Source organism: Haliotis rubra, unplaced genomic scaffold, assembly GCF_003918875.1.
Source record: "Haliotis rubra isolate DU_JTF1 unplaced genomic scaffold, ASM391887v1 Scf82, whole genome shotgun sequence".
Lineage (NCBI taxonomy): Eukaryota > Metazoa > Mollusca > Gastropoda > Lepetellida > Haliotidae > Haliotis > Haliotis rubra.
Window position 1 is genome coordinate 1,941,760 of NW_025767546.1, and position 21,508 is coordinate 1,963,267.

Consider the following 21,508-nt stretch of genomic DNA (forward strand, 5'->3'; position numbering starts at 1 on the left):
AGTTGTTATTTTTACATAGTGGATGAGGCGGACGTAAAATACAGGACCTCTGGACGGTAAGAGTGAGTGAGTGAGATAAGTTTTACGCAGCACTCAGCAATATTCCAGCTATATGGCGGCGGTCTGTAAATAATCGAGTCCGGACCAGACAATCCAGTGATCAACAGCATGAGCATCGATCTGCGCAATTGGGAACCGATGACATGTGTCAACCAAGTCAGCGAGCCTGACCACCCGATCCCGTTAGTCGCCTCTTACGACAAGCATAATCGCCTTTTGTGGCAAGCATACTTGGGTTACTGAAGACCTATTCTACCCCGGATCTTTACGGGTTGGGACGGTAAGACAAAGTGATCTTGAGCAGCTAGCACCTTGACATACAGGTGTCATCTCAAGGTCCACCTTGATCGCCAGAATGCAACAATGGCGGAAATGACGTAAGCGGGCGTGTCTTGAAGCAAGTCCGCCGCCATATAGCTGGAATATTGCTGAGTGCGGCGTAAAACTAAAATCACTCACTCCTCTGTCGTCCGTGTCTTTGACAATGATATGGCATCAAAAAACATTTTCTGTCCTCAAAGTCGAAACTTAGTGAAAAATATTGTACCTGTCGTTTATTGCAGCGATATCATGCAACCGTAGACATTCCTTCTTGCAGATTTAGAAATAATGTCGCAATTTAGATAATTGTTTTTTTTAATAATACCATTGTCTTAATTATTTATGCCGAAATGTTTGAGTAGCAAAGCTGAGCGCATACCTTTTTACATTGTCGTCTTGTTGATATCTTAGACTGTTAAGCACATATCCAGATGAAGTACAGTGCTCTGGCTCTATCTGTAGCAATATTTAGTCATAAATTAGTGTTCCGAATGCGTCTTGTAGGCACAACGTACAACGCAAACATTCTGCTTTTAGAACCCACATGAAAAATACAATTATAAGTCTTACACCATAAGAATATTATATTAATGATGCCATATACAGATCCCGGACATTGATCTTACACCCAAATCATTTAATGACACGGATGCACTAAACATTTTAAAACCCCATCTCCATATGTGGACAAGGAAGGTTAATCTTACGTGTACATTGTGATAGCACGAGAAAAATATGTATAAAAATAGACCCAACAAAGCATATTTAGGGTCTTAAAAATATGCCTGACCTGGGCCAAAGTGTGGGCACGCCTAGGTAACATAATTAAACGTCAAGATCTGCATTAAATCAGGTTATCATTGCAGGAATTAGGCCAACAGACTCATAAAACATTATATAGCTAAACTGAACAACGTGATCATGTATGACGACAACGGCTTTAATATGCCAGGAATGCCTGTTATGTCATGGGCTTCAGAAAGTGGGAATTGCGTAAAATAGTGCAATCTTTTGTTATGGACAGGGAATAACAGTGCATACTGTATATGCACTAACCATCCGGATTAGGATTGGTCTTCAGCAGCCCATGGGATCGGGTGGTCAGGCTCGCTGATATGGTTGACATATGTCGTCGTATCCCAGTTGAGTAGATCGATGCTCATGTTGTTGATCACTGGTTTGGCCGGTCCAGATTCGAAATCCTTTGTGTTGGACATTCCATTGTGTCAGAGAGGCATATCCTTAAGAAAGTACTTGAGCAAATTGTTTGGTTTTGACAAATCACTAATATAAGCAATGGTATGTGGCATTTGGAAAACTGCAAGACGTAACTCCAAGAGTCATCCAGAAAGTATGAATTCAGCACTGTGGGAGGCAATTAGGGGACGATCACTATCCTGGAAGGTCTGTGGAACAGACCAGAAATGGTTGAGATAATCCACGATATATCCGCGAGTCTACTAAAACCTTCAGGGATTATCAGCTACAGAGTGTGCTGTTCTGGAGTAGTGACTGTGTTGTACCTCCCCGAACACATGTGTTATTCTACTCCCTGTTCACTTTAATGTAGATGATATTAAAACAGATTGACCGTATATGCTCTGACCATCCGGGTTAGAATAAAGCAATCCATGCTTGTCGTAAGAGGCGACTTACTTGATCGGGTGGTCAGGCTCGCTGACTTGGTTGACCCTACATGTCATCGTATCCCAGCTGAGTAGATCGATACTCATGCTGTTGAAAACTGGTTTGGCGGGTCCAGACACGATTATTTACAGACCTCCGCCATATAGCTGGGATAATTCTGCATGCGGCGTTAAACAAACAAAAAAACATACAGTGTTTCACAATACATCAATGAGGGGTTTGAGTGGAAGGTAAGACGGAAATGTACAAACACACAACAAAAGGTACAGATTGTGTTGATTTAGTTTAAGCATAGTCTGAGACAGCGCCAATTCAGATCACAGTAAAGAAAGTCATTAGTACCCAACTTGATCACCATGAGAGGGCTGCAGTTCCCCCGTTCATTACCTGAAGAGTGGACTGGACAAGAAGAGACGGATGTCAACCTCCTTTTGCTTCGCCAAAGTGACGGTCTTCGCCTGCTGCAGAAGCTCGATATTTTCTGCATGGACAGCTCCTTGTATCCTTACCCACTTCTTTGGGACCAGCTTTATGTGTTCCATGGACTAGTTGCTGGACTTCTTATTGACAAGATCCAGCAAGCAAAAGACTCTCCTTTGCAGATAGACGTGATCCAGCCAAGTCGCTGCTACCAATGCTGTAGAAACTGTTTTCCCAAACAGTAATGTTCGATGGTCTACTTTCATTATTACTGGGCCCTGTTGAGTTAGGTGCAGAATCTTGGTTTCTGTGAAACCAAGCAACAAGACACTGACGTCCACAGATGGGTTTGAAACCTTGCAGTGCACCCTCTTCTCCCAATGAACATGGTGCAAAGTATTCATATAGGGAGAAGTCCTAGCCATCCGACACACTGACAAATTGCTTGACTACATGACACATGGGTTGATGATCATGGCAAGTTTCTCCTGAGGATGTGGAACTGCCGCGACCATACTGGACCTCGGACAAATAACCACCTAGAGGAAAAACCCTATCATCTGAATAAGGTGATGCGTACCCCTACATGTCCTCAGAGAGTACTTGCGAGGAAAAATGTAGCTGGTTTATGTGCCCCCTCCTTTGTTCCCAAACATTAAAGAAAACGTAAGCCTTAACTCATTTGGGCTGGAACAAATATGTCATAACCTGCGTCTTGGACGGTCCAGAGATTGATTTCTGCGCTACTGGTTTACAATCCCTTCAACATCGTTACCAAGAATGCGTCGTTGTGGAAGGGGATTGTGTCGAAAAATATGTCTTTAGACTGGATCCGCAATACCTTCTACACACATAGCAAAGAGAATTAACAAAACTGTGGTAATGAGTAATTAACAAGTATCTTTGAAAAACAGTTGAAAAGTCTTCCTTCTTGAAAAAAACATCTTTCAGGTCCGAACAAGATCCTCTGAATATCATCACATGAATACATCTTAATGAAATTTGAGGCACAAAGTACTTTGTTCACATTATGTAAACAGAGAATATATAGAAAGGATGAATGTAGTTTTTTTTAGGAAAGATATATTTGATAAAGAGACAAGACAAGACAAAGTCTCTCTGTGTGAGACTCAGGACTTATAATTCACCCAGGGCAGCACATTGCTTCCTAAGTCGGGGAGGGGGGGTAGCCTAGTGGTTAAAGCGTTCGCTCGTCACGCCGAAGACCCGGGTTATATTCCCCACATGGGTACAATGTGTGAAGCCCATGTCTGGTGTCCCCTGCCGATATACTGTTCGAACATTGCTAAAAGCGGCGTAAATTCATACTAACCCACTTCCTAAGTCACCTGGGTCGAGATTTTCGAAGCTCTCTTAGCGCTAAGATAGTCGTAAGTTAATGTTAATGTATGACGGTAATCGATTATCTTAGCGCTAAGAGAACTTCGAAAATCTAGACCCAGGTCTATAAAGTGATAAGTCACAAAAGGCAATGAATGATTGGCTTACAAATGTTGTGAAGAAATGACATCCTGACTTTCAACAGGTCAGTAACGCTACGCTTCTCGAGCACTCGAGAGAAGATAGTACGAGAAATGTTATTCGAATGTAATTTTGTGTATATTCAATGAAAGCGTCGTTGCGAGATTAATATATAATTAGAACAGTCATAGTACATCCTTGTTCCGCACATGGGAGGCTACATAATCATGAAGTAACAGCCATACAACAACTAATGCTAAGAAACTAGGAATAAACCCCAGGCTTGAGTTGTGTTGATGGTACAGTAGAGCTATAAGAGTTATCTCCCTTTGCTTCTTGACAACCTTTTCCCTGATTGTAGTTTCGTTAAATAATCTTTAAAAAAGTAAATCATTTTAATTAGGAAGGTGCGTATTACAGTAAATACTGTATCCTTTTTATAAATGCCTTTCTAGTGTGTTATTTTGTTCGGATTCCAGCTTTCAGGCTGTGTGTGTTCAATGTTTTAACTTCCTTCACCTGTATCATGAACTTTTCACGATGTCCTTGACAAGCAATTGATTGATACACATCGCGGAATTAGAAGGTCAGATCTATCATATGAGTAATACAGTTTCTGATACCACTTAATGGACAACTGTGGAGGTTTGAACGTTTCTATATAGTCGTTTAATACCTTACATGTATGCTAGGAAATGATGATTGAATATGTGAAGTGAAGTGAAATTGGGTTTAACGTCGTGCTGGAGAATATTTCGCTCATATGACGACGTGCATGCGTGTGTATGTGTAGGTGCGGCTGCTTGTACTAGCCCAGACTTAAGCGGTGTTATAGTGCTAGCCCACTGAGATACCATGCCGCAGTGAAGCATGAATACCCCACTCAGACACATTATACTGACTCCGAGCCGACCAGTCCTTGTTGTACCCATTAATGCCGTACGCCAGGCAGGAACCAACAAGTACCATATTTTAACGTCTTTTGGTATGACGCGGCCGGGGATCGAACCCGCGACCTTCCGCTCTCCGGGCGGACGCTCTAACCACTACACCACGGAGGCGGTCATTGAATATGTGTGTATATAAGAACGAGCTGCTTCAATCGCCTGAACCGATTACAGGTGTCAAGATGCTTTGCCTTTTGGGACAATAATATATGTTTAATGCAATAAACTCAGGAATAATACTTCTCAGTTTGACGACAAGATAGCACTGAGTGAAAACAGCCTTGTCTCTGAAAATAGTCGCTATAACCTATTTATGTTACCCCCTTCTTGATCAGGGGCGGTGGGGTAGCCTAGTGGTTAAAGCGTTCACTCGTCACGCCGAAGACCCGGGTTCGATTCCCCACAAGGGCACAATGTCTGAAGCCAATTTCTGGTGTCCCCCGCCGTGATATTGCTGAAATATGGCTAAAAGCGGCGTAAAACTAACCTCACTCACTCACTCACCCATCTTGATCAAATGCGCTATCATCGTATAACCATTTCTTGTCTGTTTCCTTGATTTCCTTCCAGTAAAGTCTGGAATGAGCAGATACTACAGTGACTGTCTGAATCACGGACGCCCTGCTCTCACACGGTATACTGACTCCGAGCCGACAGTCCTTGTTTTGTCCCCGTTTATTCCTAGCGTCAGCCAGGGTCAGCCAGGGTCTTTCAGTATGACGCGCCGGATATCGAATAACCAGACCCTTCAACTGCACCCCTGACGAGGCATGAACGACGATGAATCACAGTTTATATTGTTTCAACTTATCACAACTATGTTTCATGGAACTAACTAGTTGCAGTGTGGATCAACAGATGACGCGAAGACATTTACACAAAACAACGTGTATAAACATAATCCATCAAGCACAATCATACACGATTGAAGATCGGTTGGACAAAATGATTGCTGAATGTAATTAATTAGGAATGTAGAAGTGATTCATATTTTTATACATGATTCAAGCACTCAGATTATTCCTCTTGGCTGATCAGATATTCCACAACACTAACAGTAAACACCTAGTACTTCAACGCTGCATCATCTGGAATCTGCATAAAAATGATCAGCTTTTTTGACACCTTGATTTTCGAATATACTCGAACTGTACACAAAAATGTAGAAAACCTTTCTGTATATATTAAAAGTGAACTTATGTGGACGATTTCCTCAGTTCTCGTCTAAATATTCACTTGCATCGACCTCTAACATACCCAAGTCAAAATTACTTCCTGTACCCTCATGTACACAGATATCACAGACTGTCCACTGTTTACATCCACCTCCTGTCTTCAGACACAATGGTCTCCCAGCATGCACTGTCTACAGGTTCCGGTCCTCTAAGATCCGCCTCCTGACTCCAGGCACGGGATTCTCCCAGCATGCACTGTCTACAGGTTCCTGTCCTCTAAGATCCGCCTCCTGTCTTCAGGCACGGGGTTCTTGAAGAGGTCGATGGTGATAACGATGATGAAGCTAACGACGAGGAACGCGAGACAGGCAATGGCGGCGATGTCCTTCACCGCCAGACTACTGAATACTGAAACATGGAAACATTGTTGTGAATCATAAACTTATATTCGCCCATTTCAAATCACCCCTCAAGCTTCCTCTCTCAACCTAAACAACCCATAGCTTGAATAATGGACCCGCCGCTGTGACACAGGATGACCGTACCCAGCCCCACCCTGCGATTGCTGATAGTTTTTACCATTTCTTACAGATGTACACATTTTTAGAGGCACCACGACACGATTACAGATTATGAGAATACACACGCAAATATATATACTTAAGATTTCTGTGAATTCACTGAATTTTGTGTCCATATCAAAACTATATAAGCTTGTGTATTTTTCACGATCCTCCCAATCCCAAATTCCTCCTGTTTTTTCACGTACCTGATGTTTTTTCACATATCACTTGATGAACTGCAGAACAGTCGGCGGTGTTCCACGTTGCTGAAGATGACGTTATTGAACCAGTCACAATACACGATTCATTCATCCCTTGACTGATGAAGAAGGGTTTCAGGGAATTGCATCCGACACAGTCTGAGACGTTCTGTCGTCTAGATGTAACATACGCGTCGCTGTCGTGTTTTATCAGCAGGTAGCGCGACCACAGAGTATTTATGTCACTACTGGAGGTAAACAACGACGTGACGTAATATGCGTTGTGGTCGTCCTTGATTGAGGCGATGTTTCCTCCACTTTCTGCGCATGACGCTTCTGCATCCGGGTGAGAAACGGCCGTAGCTTGGAACAGATAGCACATGTTGTCCCGTTCTACCCAGTGGACAGAGGGACAGGTAGCTGGAAGATATCAAATAAAATAACAACAATGACAGAAAACGTCTACTACTAGGGCTACTACGAATACTGCTACTATTACTACTACAACTACTACGACGACGACTACTACTACTACTACGACTACTACAAATACTACTACTACTACTACTACTACGACTACGACTACTACTACTACTACGACTACGACTACGACTACTACTACTACTACGAATACTGCTACTATTACTACTACTATTACTACTACTACGAATACTGCTACTATTACTACTACTACTACTACTACTACTAATACTACTACTACTACGACTACGACTACTACGACTACGACTACGACTACTACGAATACTACTACTATTACTACTACTACGAATACTGCTACTATTACTACTACTACTACGACGACGACTACTACTACTACGACTACTACTACTACTACTACTACTACTACTACTACTGCTGCTGCTAATACTCCTGTTACTATGTATCATAGCCATTGTCGTAAAATGTGGTTATAACTTCATCCCGAGTGACATCAAAAATCGTCAGATACACCCAAACATGGACATTACCGTACGCCATGTAAACATCAAACATGGGCATCAATGTGTATCATGAATGACATCAAACATGGACATTATTGTACGCCATGTCAACATCAAACATGGGCACCAATGTGTATCATGAATGACATCAAACATGGACATTACCGTACGCCATGTAAACATCAAACATGGGCATCAAATGAATGACATATCATGAATGACATCAAACACATGGACATCAAACATGGACATTACCGTACGCCATGTAAACATCAAACATGGGCATCAATGTGTATCATGAATGACATCAAACATGGACATTACCGTACGCCATGTAAACATCAAACATGGGCATCAATGTGTATCATGAATGACATCAAACATGGACATTACCGTACGCCATGTAAACATCAAACATGGGCATCAATGTGTATCATGAATGACATCATGAATGACATCAAACATGGACATTACCGTACGCCATGTAAACATCAAACATGGGCATCAATGTGTATCATGAATGACATCAAACATGGACATTACCGTACGCCATGTAAACATCAAACATGGGCATCAATGTGTATCATGAATGACATCAAACATGGACATTACCGTACGCCATGTAAACATCAAACATGGGCATCAATGTGTATCATGAATGACATCAAACATGGACATTACCGTACGCCATGTAAACATCAAACATGGGCATCAATGTGTATCATGAATGACATCAAACATGGACATTACCGTACGCCATGTAAACATCAAACATGGGCATCAATGTGTATCATGAATGACATCAAACATGGACATTACCGTACGCCATGTATCATGAATGAAACATCAAACATGGGCACTCAATGTGTATCATGAATGACATCAAACATGGACATTACCGTACGCCATGTAAACATCAAACATGGGCACCAATGTGTATCATGAATGACATCAAACATGAACATTATTGTACGCCCCGAGTGATATCAAAAATGGTTGCTTCAGTTATCAAGGGTTTATTGCGTTCGCATCGGTTAAGAGAAGCACAGGCTCGCAAATTATGAGTTTAGAAGTAAGCAAATCTGCTGGAGCTGACCGCTTAATATTCGGAGGAAAATATTACAGCCACACGTTCTAAACTGATCCCAAATACCATTAAAAATGTGAACAATGCGTCATCAAAACGTTTTGAGGAATACCTAACAGAATAAGAAACTTATATAAATTTCGACCGGATGCTATAGCTTCAGTCGCGATGCTTAGCCATTGCTCCCCAGACTTTGAAATAATTAAGGATACGAGGTTCAACGATGCCAACGAGTCTTCTAAAACGGCAATGCACACCTATCGCCCCTATCCACTCTGACTGAAAACTAAACTCACTCACTCTGACTGACCGTAGACTCTTGTCTCTTGTTTCGCTAACAAGCCTGACTTCATTCCATTGTAAATGTGACAAATGTATCTCACCCGAAGCGAGACACCCTCCACTTCACTTCAGTGACCATTCCTTAACATGTAAACATGGTGAGGGTACATAAGATTCATAGCGGCTTTCTGCAATATAACCTGTTGACTTCATTTTCTCACCGAGTGATGGTTTATGAGAGTAATACACTTGTTCCTCGTGCCACTGAAGTCATACTCCCCTCGAATAAATTTGAAAAGGTTATGTTCTGAATGAGCCATTGTATAAACAATAGGGCAACAGAAAGTACACGCCCTTGTTTGCTGGCCAAAATGAAACAACGATAGTTTATTCAGCACTGATGCATTGAATATGGTATCATTTTCCTGTTTTGAATCGTGAGTTTGGAGTGTTTCGGCGAATGTTTTCTGCAAGATAACGTTTTGTTAATGTTTATAATTTCTTGTAAGATTTTATTTTCAAGTGTCTAGTTTCTTTTCCCCATAATGCATATGAAGCTCATTATGGTACATGAATGTACACGCTTACCTCTGAACGTAAACCAGTGCTAGTCAATTCGCATGTGTGTATACTTGGGGCTGTGCTTAGCTTTCCCTCAACACCTGTACTGGGGCGGTGGGGTAGCCTAGTGGTTAAAGCGTTCGCTCGTCACTCAGAAGACCCGGGTACGATTCCCCACATGGGTACAATGTGAGAAGACCATTTCTGGTGTCCCCCGCTGTGATATTACCGGAATATTGCTAAAGGCGGCGTAAAACTAAACTCACTCACTCACAACACCGGTACTGATGATACTAATGACGTGTATAATTCCATTAAAATATTTAGAACTCCAAATATCCCAACATTTTAACTCCATGATAAGAAAATGATACTGTACAGAAAATACTAAAATAGTACAAAGATTAAGATATTTTGTCTTCAAACGTCTCACATGATACTCGAATTTACTGTCCGTGCACACACTGTGAAAACCAGCGTTGCGTAGCCTGTCTATGTCTTTGTGGTGATCGCCGATTATTTGGTCAACTACAAATCTCGGGGTCACAGACCAGTCCGAATATTTAGTATGTTTGACTAAATTCAGTCCCATCACGTTTGACAAAGAAAATGTAAAAAATAACTCAAAATTGAAGCTGTTTTCATTTTGCCGACGTTTCCGATTATACGGCGGAAATATATTCATAAGTCAAGTCTTTACAACTGCTTCATACAAAATGCTAAAATAAATGGACAAATATCTGGCTTACTCCATTGTCATTCAGACAATGACAACCGCATAACCCGGATATAAAATCAACAATTATTGCACGCCAGTACACAATACATACATATTATAGGTATAATATATATGTAGGTATAAAAGGTCGATTGTTCCTCAACGGGTGCGCTATTCAAAAGCGGTTTGGGTTTTACGCCATATTTAGAAATATGACTGGAACAAGACGGCGAGGGACACCAGTAATAGGCTCTACACACTGTAACCATGTGGAGATTCGAACTCAAGTCTTCGCGAGAGCGAACGCTTTAATTAACTACCTGGGCCCATAGGCCCTCGTGTCTTTGCGAGGATTAATGATTAAAAACAATATTGTTTTTGAGATGACCCCCGACTCGAAATGCTCCACAGTACAATACATAATGTATTATACTGCGAAGCATTTCGAGTCGGGGTCATCTCAAACTTTTGTATATATTTTATAAAATCTTTCATCCTCGCAAAGACACGAGGGCCTGTGCTTGGGCCCCGTATCGCAAAGCTATCGTAGCGCTACGACTGTCGTACCTCCTGTACTAATATAGACTAATACAGACTTACGACAGTTTTGTGAAACGGGGCCAAGGCAAGGCCACCGCATCGTTAATTTACGATAAGCCGTGTGAACGTGATTTACGTTCAGAGAGCGATAAATATATTTCCTCTCTAAAACCGGTTTTAATATGAATTGTTTGAAAGCCATGATTACCAGGATAACAGCTGAAGGGACGTGTCGCCTTTCTTAATCTATCCGTCATGGCAGCTAACGAAATATTTAGCGTTGTGGAGAAGTATAGATCGCTACCTGGCCTATTTGTTTTGTTTGTGTTTTTCTTGTATGTTTGTTGTTTTGCGTCTCACTCAACACAATTCCGCCTATATTGACTGTAAATCGGGTTTGGATCTTATATTAGTGGCCGATATCATGAACACAGAACCAGGATGACGGTCATCAAGGTCACTGATCCGAGCAACCCGATCAAGTTGTCAGTCTCCTGCAACCATCACTGGGGCTCCACGGAAACCAGAGGTTATAATGGATGGAGGCTGATTAACGCAGTAAGTTTCCTTGAGACAATTTAGGATACATAACAACGTCATCTGAGATGTAACCCGTGAAGATCAGGCTTAGAATTGGTCTTCAGTAACCCATGCTTGTCGCAAGAAGCGACTAACGGTATCGGGTGGTCAGGCTCGCTGACTTGGTTGACACATGTCATCGTGTGCCAATTGCGCAGATCGAAGCTCATGTTGTTGATTATTGGATTGTCTGGTCCAGACTCGATTATTTACAGACCGCCGCCATATAGCTGGAATATTGCTGAATGCGGCGTGAAACTAAACTCACTCATTCATCTGAGATGTCCCCCAATCACACTTATCAGCCTTATGTTCTACTTTGATGTTGTTTTGGATCCCTCCCCGTGTAAATAAGAACATTTATGACTTGTTTTATCTCTCGACTTGCGTGAATTCCCACCTCTGATATAGCTATACGTCAAAGCGTTCTCTAGCGTGCCGTGCTGTTGTGACGAGACTAGCTGGTATGTATATGAACCATCATCACGAATCGCGTTTTACATGTCCTCGCAAAGCGGCTATATACATATTTCAGTACTTGTACATCAAAAATAATCTCGGTCATTTATGATCTTTCATATCTAGATTTATTGCAGATAGACATGGTTATGTCACGTACTTGTTTGATGTTCCATGCGAGGCTACATGACATCTACATTACAGTTGTCTGGAAAGGTTTTAGTCTTGAGCAGGCGAACTAGTGATCGATATTACGAACAATGTGCCACGGCGTTGGGCTGGTGATTCCCCTTGACCACCCGACGTACCCCTTTCACGACGAAATTGAATCCCTGTCATGTATCCATATACATTACAATCAAAACACATTTCAAATCTGGAATTCGGCTGCCTTACTTAGAGAAGTATTCATGCGCTCATCACTATTATTTTAAACTGTTCAAATTTCTTCTCACTTGATCGGATATCCTGACGACTGGTGAGTGAGTGAGTGATTTAATAAGCGAATGGGTGAAGGAGGGAAGGAGGCAGGAAGGGTGAGAAGGGAGGGAGGTTTCCGCAATATTCTATTAAAATAACGCCCGGAGCCTAAAATTTGATTCATTCAAAAATGGGGTTGGTGGGGTAGCCTAGTGGTTAAAGCGTTCGCTCGTCACGCCGGGGTTCGCCTCCCAACATAAGTATGAAGCCCATTTTTAGTGTCCCCCGCCGTGATATTACTGGAATATTGCTAAAAACGGCGTTAAACGACAAACAAACAAACAAACAAACAAATCATAAGCAAAAAAATGGTAAAGGAACCTAGATTTCTTTTTAGGTAACAACCCAAATTCGATTAGGTCCGGATTCGACACCGACCTTGGTACAAGTCTGTGTGTACTCCAACATAGTACCACAGCCTTGTTGCTGACCACAATGCAGTAGACTGGTTTGATAAAGTTCACCAACCAGCCGGCAGTAAGACTGGAACCCTGGCACACACAGTGCTTGACATCTGGCGTTGTAGCACTTAACTCACGTCCCTATATATGGACACACGTGCCTCGCGATACGCTGCCGGTGTTAATGTGGATTGCAGCAACGACACAACTATAGTGTCCCCAACTTGTTACCATGGTAACATATATCAGCCCTTTGCTCCGTGGCAGATGTTATCAATATATATGATTGATTAGTATTTGTAAAAATGACACCTTTAACTCAACACAGAATTCGTTCTATAGCTGAATTTATTTTCACATTCATTAAGGTTTATTAAAGTTTTAATATTGAATATGGCATGAAAACACTAGGAAATCGTTTTTCTATCTTTTGTTGTATTGTAAAACTGTATTTTATGGATATCAACGCACAAACGCAGACCGCATGCCTAAACGAACCCTGCATGCAGTCTATGGCTGTACGCTATGTATTCGCTACTGTATCTCTCGTCCTTTAAACAGGCTGTGGAGCGATGGGGTAGCCTAGTGGTTAAAATGTTCGCTCGTCACACCGAAGACCCGGTTCGATTCCCCACAAAATGGGCAAAATATGTCGGGATGGAAGGAGGCCTATGTCATGTTCTTTACATGGGTACAATGTGCGAAGTCCATGTCTGGTGTCCCCCTCTGTGATATTGCTGGAATATTGCTAAAAGCTATAAAACTAAACTCACTCACTAAACAGACTGTGCTCTATCCTTGGCCAGGACAAGCTCCGGACTACAAGTCACATATAGCTGATATTGATAGTTTCCCTAGCAAATCAAGGAAGTGCGATATAAACGTATTTAAATGTACTCCCGGACCGTTGGCTACCTCAGCTATATCTACATATTTTGTGTATTGAAATAACCACGTATTCTGGCTTATAATGTACACGGTCGTCTGGTAAATTTGATATAAATATGAATATACATTGACAACTGTCTGTTGAGCGGAAGTAAGTTACAGATTGTATGCGCAGAGCACGTGTTGTTGAATATACTGCAATACTTATATGTATGTACGAATAATTATGATTGTTGTCACTATTATTTCAAGTTCCATGCGTAAAGGTTTTAGATGTAACATAATAATCAGACTCTGCTGTCTTGCGCCCATAAAAATGTAATCTTTAGAAATGTAGTGAATGTTTCTATCGTGTGTTTATAACACATCTGGTTACACAAGGGCGTGTCATCACGGTTTCAGTCAACTTTGGACGGCTGCCAATAAGCAACGTTGAGAGGGAAGTGGGAAGAGAAAGTGAAATCTTAATAGAAATATTGTCATAACAATTTTGAAACAGATTCTACCGAACATAAACGTCGATTTGACCCAAATCATAAATATCATATCCGTTAATAACTATTCCTGAGCAAACAATGGGGACTACTAAACAATTGTTCAACAAGGTTGTCAATTGTGTTTATCTGAGAAGGGTCAAGAGGCACTTAATCATTCCCTTCCTTTACATTGTGGGTGGGGTGTATCAAATTGTTTGAATGTTGCGATATGAGCTACACCCTCAACATGCACACACGTGACCGATGGGTCAGCTAACCCTGACACATGGGGACTGTGTATTCTACAGAATGGGTAAACATTAATATATATAACGGTATCTACCGAGGCATTTACTGCAAGGCACGCCCATGAATAACATGGTGATGGTGCTGATGATTTTTATGGAGTGGCATGTGCAATGTGAATTCTCTCTCCCTCTCCCCTCTCCAAAGCCTCCCCAAAAATTAATAGAGACAAAAAAATCAGTTCATGTACAAAGTAAGCGACACCGTGCATGTCATGTACTATTTAATCAATGACGATTCCCCTATTTCGTGTGTACAAACTTGATGACCCCCTTCCTCCCCAGAACAAAATGGGTGACACCCACCCCTAAAATCATCATTATCTCCCCTAGCCATAAATTATGAACGGCCCCTTCTAACAACATCTGAACCATACAAGATCCTATATCATGATTAGATTTATCAGCAAGTCTTGAAGAGTAGAACTTAACAATATCATACTTACGTGTTGTCTGTTAATTACTCCAGTGGCAGCTATTCTATGACATATCACGATATAATGCTGGTCTGACTAAAAATCTTAACTCACTCACTCATTCTGAAAAAATCTCATTTTCATAGAAACAACCATATTTCAATCTGAAATGGAGATTCACATCCAGCGGAATATCTAGACTTGCTTCACTTGGAGCTGTGCTATTCAGCAAGGGCTGGGAGGAAGGGAACGTACTATGGTTCAAGGACAAACCAGTGATTGACATCATGAGCATTAGTTCACACAATTAGGACACGATGACATACATCAACCAAGCCAGCGAGCATGAACCCAGTGGGCTGCTGTAGAAAAGTAAACAAACCATCAACTTATATTTAGAAACTTGCAACGAAATGCCGAAATAACTTCAGCCTCCTCTCTCAACCTTTCTTCCGATTTTTTAATCCTTTGTCGTTGTACATTTCGCGTCTTAAGTAAGGCGTACTCTCTACCACGCTCCTTCCCCTCCACCCTGTATCTGCCCCCACGTAATGGACAATTACTGCTACGTGTGTGCCTGGTACTGGTATCTCTACTGCTGTTATCACTGCCCATATTACAGCTACAACTCTACAACATAATGAACAATTACTGCTACGTGTGTGCCTGGTACTGGTATCTCTACTGCTGTTATCACTGCCCATATTACAGCTACAACTCTACAACATAATGAACAATTACTGCTACGTGTGTGCCTGGTACTGGTATCTCTACTGCTGTTATCACTGCCCATATTACAGCTACAACTCTACAACATAATGAACAATTACTGCTACGTGTGTGCCTGGTACTGGTATCTCTACTGCTGTTATCACTGCCCATATTACAGCTACAACTCTACAACATAATGAACAATTACTGCTACGTGTGTGCCTGGTACTGGTATCTCTACTGCTGTTATCACTGCCCATATTACAGCTACAACTCTACAACATAATGAACAATTACTGTATCTCTACTGCTGTTATCACTGCCCATATTACAGCTACAACTCTACAACATAATGAACAATTACTGCTACGTGTGTGTCTGGTACTGGTATCTCTACTGCTGTTATCACTGCCCATATTACAGCTACAACTCTACAACATAATGAACAATTACTGCTACGTGTGTGCCTGGTACTGGTATCTCTACTGCTGTTATCACTGCCCATATTACAGCTACAACTCTACAACATAATGAACAATTACTGCTACGTGTGTGCCTGGTACTGGTATCTCTACTGCTGTTATCACTGCCCATATTACAGCTACAACTCTACAACATAATGAACAATTACTGCTACGTGTGTGTCTGGTACTGGTATCTCTACTGCTGTTATCACTGCCCATATTACAGCTACAACTCTACAACATCATTCACTATTACTTTTGTTATTGTGCTACTTCTACTAAGATTTCTCGTTCACGCCACTTTTATAAGTTTACAAGTGCTTTTGATATTACAACTTATTAATAGTGCTGTTTTTCAACACGACAACAACAGCAACAACAACAACAACAACAACACTACTACTACTACTACTGCTACTACTACTACTGCCAATACTACGCTACTATTACTACTACAGCAACAACTACTACTACTTTCACGGGCATTGTGGCATAATACTTTAATATTGTATATTGTATCGTTTGAAAACAATATAAAGTCGTTTTTTCTATCTACTACTACCACTACAACTACTACCATTACTACAAATATAACTGTTACTGCTGCTACTACTACTACTACTACTACTACTACTACTACTACTACTGGGCGGGGGGGTAGCCTAGTGGTTAAAGCGTTGGGTACAATGTGTGAAGCCCATTTCTGGTCGTGATTTAGCTGGGATACTGCTAAAAGCAGCGTAAAACCTCCTCACTCACTCACTACCACTACTAACACCACTACCAGTGCTACTATAACTACTACTATTACGACGACTACTATATCTAATACTACCACTATTCTACTGCTTCTACTACTACTACCTTCACTGCTATATTACCCGTGAAGATACGGGTTAGAATGAACCTTCAGCAACCCATGCTTGTCGTAAGAGGCGACTAACGGGATCGGGTGTTCAGGCTCGCTGGCATGGTTGACACATGTCATCGGTTCCCAATTGCGCAGATCGATGCTCATGCTGTTGATCACTGGGTCGTCTGGTCCAGACTCGATTATTTACAGACCGCCGCCATATAGCTGGAATATTGCTGAGTGCGGCGTAAAACTAAACTCACTCACTCACTGCTATATACTACAACAGACACTGATTCTAAGTAGCACAACTGACACAATGCATGTGAAAGTATTGCAATGTACATATAAACATGTCACTCTGTTCTGCTCACTCAGTCAGAAGCCGCCCTTTCCGGACCATCGACGGAAGACAGACCGACAATAGCGACAATAACGACTTGTTTTATGTACTGTTCGTCAAAGGGAATTCGGCGTAAACCTACATGTATGCATTTCCTTACTCCATGCAAACATGAAAAGGGTACGTAAATAAATAAACTCAATTCGGATCAGCCAAATGTTCATATAAACGCAGAATCGTGTTTTACATCATGTCTGGTTGTGAACGAATTTCAGAAATGACAACAGATTCAAAGTAGGTCAGTGTGAGAAGGAAGTAACTATTCGCCAATTATTTGTCATATTTATGTACAAATATTTCCCTCTTTTCTACGTACCCACCGCTGTGATATTGCTGGAATATTGCTAAAAGCGGCGTAAAACTAAACTCACTCTACGTGCCCAAACTACAATTCTTCAATCAGTATTGGTGCCTTACCACTATGGAAAAAGTTCATCGGAGTTTGGTGGATGAAATATATAAAAACGAGAGCACAAAAACACCTCAGAAGAATTAATAAAAAGAAAGAGACCGAGATGTGGACATTCAAGCAAGGCGTGCTGTATATACACATACATCCCATCTAGAACGTCAGTATTGTGATTGAGTTAAGAATTACGCATAGTTTCATCAGAACGGTATGAATGTTTAGACACAACCTTGTGTAGGCCACAACATTTGGAACAATTTCTTAAAAAATACACTGATTCAAATTCAGTTTCTAAAAATATCTTCTATGTATCATTGACGAAAGCCTGTTGCTACGTTACCAACCTATCCCTCCAAATATCCATTAAGGATTTAAATACTAACCTTTGCATCCCAGAAATAGCGAAATAAAGAGTCCAAAAGAGAGACACATTTCAGTTGATATATCCATTTTCATCATCATAAGGTCCGTTACAGGGATGAACTTAACTCATGTTGACTGTATTCACTTTCCGACAGTTACAGTCGAGTATTTACTGTAACAAGCACATAATGCAGAATTCCTCTCCGGTGTGCCGTGTGTCAACACTCCTGTCCCTCATAGAGCAGAGCTGGTTTGTCGAGCTGTGTGACATGCTCCGTTTTGGCGATCTGTTCATTGTACAACAGAGATAACGTGTTCTATGTTCACCGTTATATTTTAAAACGATCCTGATCCTTTGGGATACGACTAGTCTGTCTCACAGTCCCTGAACCATATTTTTGTCCCCAATGCTTAGCCCTCCCTGCAACGCTAAAGCCCTAAATGAAGCAAGTCTAGATTTCCTCAGAATCTCCCATCTCACTGGGGCATCTTTTCAATTTAAATGGGTTTATTTGCTACTATCACAATTATATGTATTCAGGGTCTAAACGTTAGTCTAGGATACGACCTTCCTTAGAAGTTTTGCTGTTATAGTTTGTCAGCTAGTGTTTATTTTGCCTGATTGTCTGACGTTTTATTTTTAAAATCAATTTTGTAATTATGGCTATAACTAGTTAATTACTTAGCATATCAATTTTGTAGAGGCGGTTGGGTAGCCTGGTGGTTAAAGCGTCGCTCGTCATGCCGAAGGCCCGGGTTCGATTCCCCACATGGGTACAACTTGTGAAGCCCATTTCTGGTGTCCCCCGCCGCGAGATTGCATAAATATTGCTGAAAGCGGCGTAAAACCATACTCACTCACACACTAATTTTGTAGAATTCTGGTATAGTTACAAAGTCAATTACAAATCAGGGGAGTAACAACTTTTGTCTCACATATTGCCAATTATTTCTTCTTGTTTCAGGATGATAGCATAAGAATTAGTCTTTGAAATGAATATATCAAATATTTTAAGTTTGAAATCGTCGCTTGCAAACTACGTGTGTTATCATTATTGATGCGATTATTCTTATTAGGTCTTTGTTTCAGGAAGTATGCAACGTCAAATCAAACAAAGAGTTGTAATTGTTGATAAATGTCATCATTGCGTAGATCCATGTTCATGGCAGTCAATAATCTGGTTCACACTACCAATATTGACTGATCGCCGTCATGTAACATGACTGTCTAGTGCGCCATTAAACATCCACCCACCACAGCAACCAACAGGCAACTAACCAACTACCCAACCAATTAATCAACTAAGCAAAAAACCAGCCAGCCAACTAATCAACCAGCCAACAAACCAACCAACCAGTCAACCCACCTACCAACCAGCCAGCCAACCAATCAACCAACAGAACTACATCCTTAAAACATACCACCTGTAACCAGATCAGCCATCTACATTATCGTATCATTTACGTTCCGGCGTTGATCCGTTTATCAAAGAAGCTTTCAACCCAGCTTGACTGGAACATGCAGGGATTCTCTACACGCATCCACATCCCGTTGCCGACACAATCCGATTGTTTTAATTTGTTTCCGGATTAGGAGTAGGTGCGTCCGAACGGAACTTTAGGAGTAGCCGCAAGGTTGGCGGATGAGTCTAAGTCGTCCACTGTCACAGCTGAGGACAAGTTCGTAAACAACATGTTTCAACACACAAAACAAATGAGTTCGTTTCAAAACACACACTTGTTTCAAGAGTTCTCCCCTGAACGTTATGGGCGTTTCTCCAAACTAAACAATATTTCTACTTTGATCAACAGATAACTTAAAAAAACAAGAACACATTTGGAGCATCTTGTTCTAGTGCTGGTTATGACGTCATTAGATATACAATTTATTGAATCGTGATAACGGAATGGACCAGGAACTGTTACTGTAATCTAAATGGTCAAATAAACAGGAAAGACTAATACATCATGGTACAGGCCCGATCTGTCAACAAATACCTAACTGTACGACTGGCAGCGTGTTCGACTGGCGGTTGTCACATTCCATGCGGCAGGCGACGTTACATGCCCGGGGACGACTTCGTTACACCTTGACGACCTCTGCATCTGTGTCAGTGTACGCCCCGGGGTCTGATGCATTTAGCCGATATAAGCGATAGTATACCGTGGTTTTATGTATCAGTTAAACAATAATTTCGTTGTCTTTTGTTGCAGCATGCATCCGTTCTCTATATTCTCTCATTTAACGAAGTATGGTTTAGTGATTAACAATCAGCAAGCCATCTGTGACATAAAACCTCTGTTGACAGTTACCTATACACTGTCCACATTGCATGTGAGGGCATGGTGACCCAGTGGTTTAATGGGTCTCATGTTGATGACCTTGTTACCTCCCTACATCGTGGCAGGATCCGCTAGGAGATGGTTCAAATCTCGGTCTTATCCTGACAATGATCCTTTGACTGTCAAGGCCTAAGACATGTACCTGCGTGTAGTAAGAGTAAGTGAGTGAGTTTGGTTTTACGCCGCTTGTTGCAATATTCTAGCAATATCACGGCGGGGAACACCAGAAATAGGCTTCACATATTGTACCATGTAAAGAACATGAAATAGGCCTCCTTCGATCCCGACATATTTTGCCCAGTGAACTGTTATGTGAAAGACAGTAGGCTTACGGAGATGTGTAAAGATACGCGTTAGTAAATATAGGATTCATATTTGGTATAACGCGGTCTTAACACGACATAAGCTATATCAGGGAGTGCCCGATTCGGGTAATAATAAAGACTTGAAAATGTGACCAAACTGGTCAGCTAGGACACGGAGCTCTGACACCAAGGATCACATACATTCGAACTAACGATCAAATGATCACTTAATGATGCACATCTTTATATTTGGTGAGTGAGAGTGTAAGGTTTTACGCGGTTTTATTAGCAATATTCCAGCAATATCACGGCGGGGGACACCAGAAATGGACTTCACACATTGTACCCATGTGGGGAATCGAACCCTGGACTTCGACGTGACAAACGAACGCTACCCCACCGCCTCTACATTTTGGTGAAACGTAGGTTCTCTAACATAGCGTTAAAAGGTAAAGCCGGTGTTAGAGGTGCAAAACACAACCGTCGCACTCACTGTTTATATTTCGATATTATTAAAAGTCAGTTGTTGACTGGATTGTCCATACAGATTGCGTCGGTTGAAAATAGAACCAGTCCTTGCGTCTTTAAGATCCGAAACTTGTGATTCGGTGTGCGCGGATGTTTGAAGCAAGTGGCGTGGATCTGTAATTTGTGATAGTGGTCACATAGGAAAGATTCTCGTTTGCGG

At 41.4% G+C, this 21,508-nt stretch overlaps 1 protein-coding gene across 3 annotated transcripts; it reads right to left on the reverse strand.

Moving 5' to 3' along the window:
• Window positions 1–5,753: 5,753 nt before the first annotated feature.
• On the reverse strand, window positions 5,754–18,433 carry LOC124262049. Of its 3 annotated transcripts, none has more exons than XM_046696471.1 (3): window positions 18,193–18,433; window positions 6,822–7,235; window positions 5,754–6,460 (listed from the first exon to the last, which is right to left on the reverse strand). In XM_046696471.1, the coding sequence occupies exons 1-3, from the start codon at window positions 18,269–18,271 to the stop codon at window positions 6,312–6,314; spliced, it is 642 nt and encodes a 213-aa protein (XP_046552427.1). In that variant the 5' UTR covers window positions 18,272–18,433; the 3' UTR covers window positions 5,754–6,311. The 3 variants fall into 3 exon arrangements, with proteins under 3 accessions (XP_046552427.1, XP_046552429.1, XP_046552428.1); XM_046696473.1 differs by lacking the exon at window positions 18,193–18,433 and adding an exon at window positions 9,248–9,431; XM_046696472.1 differs by lacking the exon at window positions 18,193–18,433 and adding an exon at window positions 9,165–9,431.
• Between the last annotated feature and the right edge of the window lie 3,075 nt (window positions 18,434–21,508).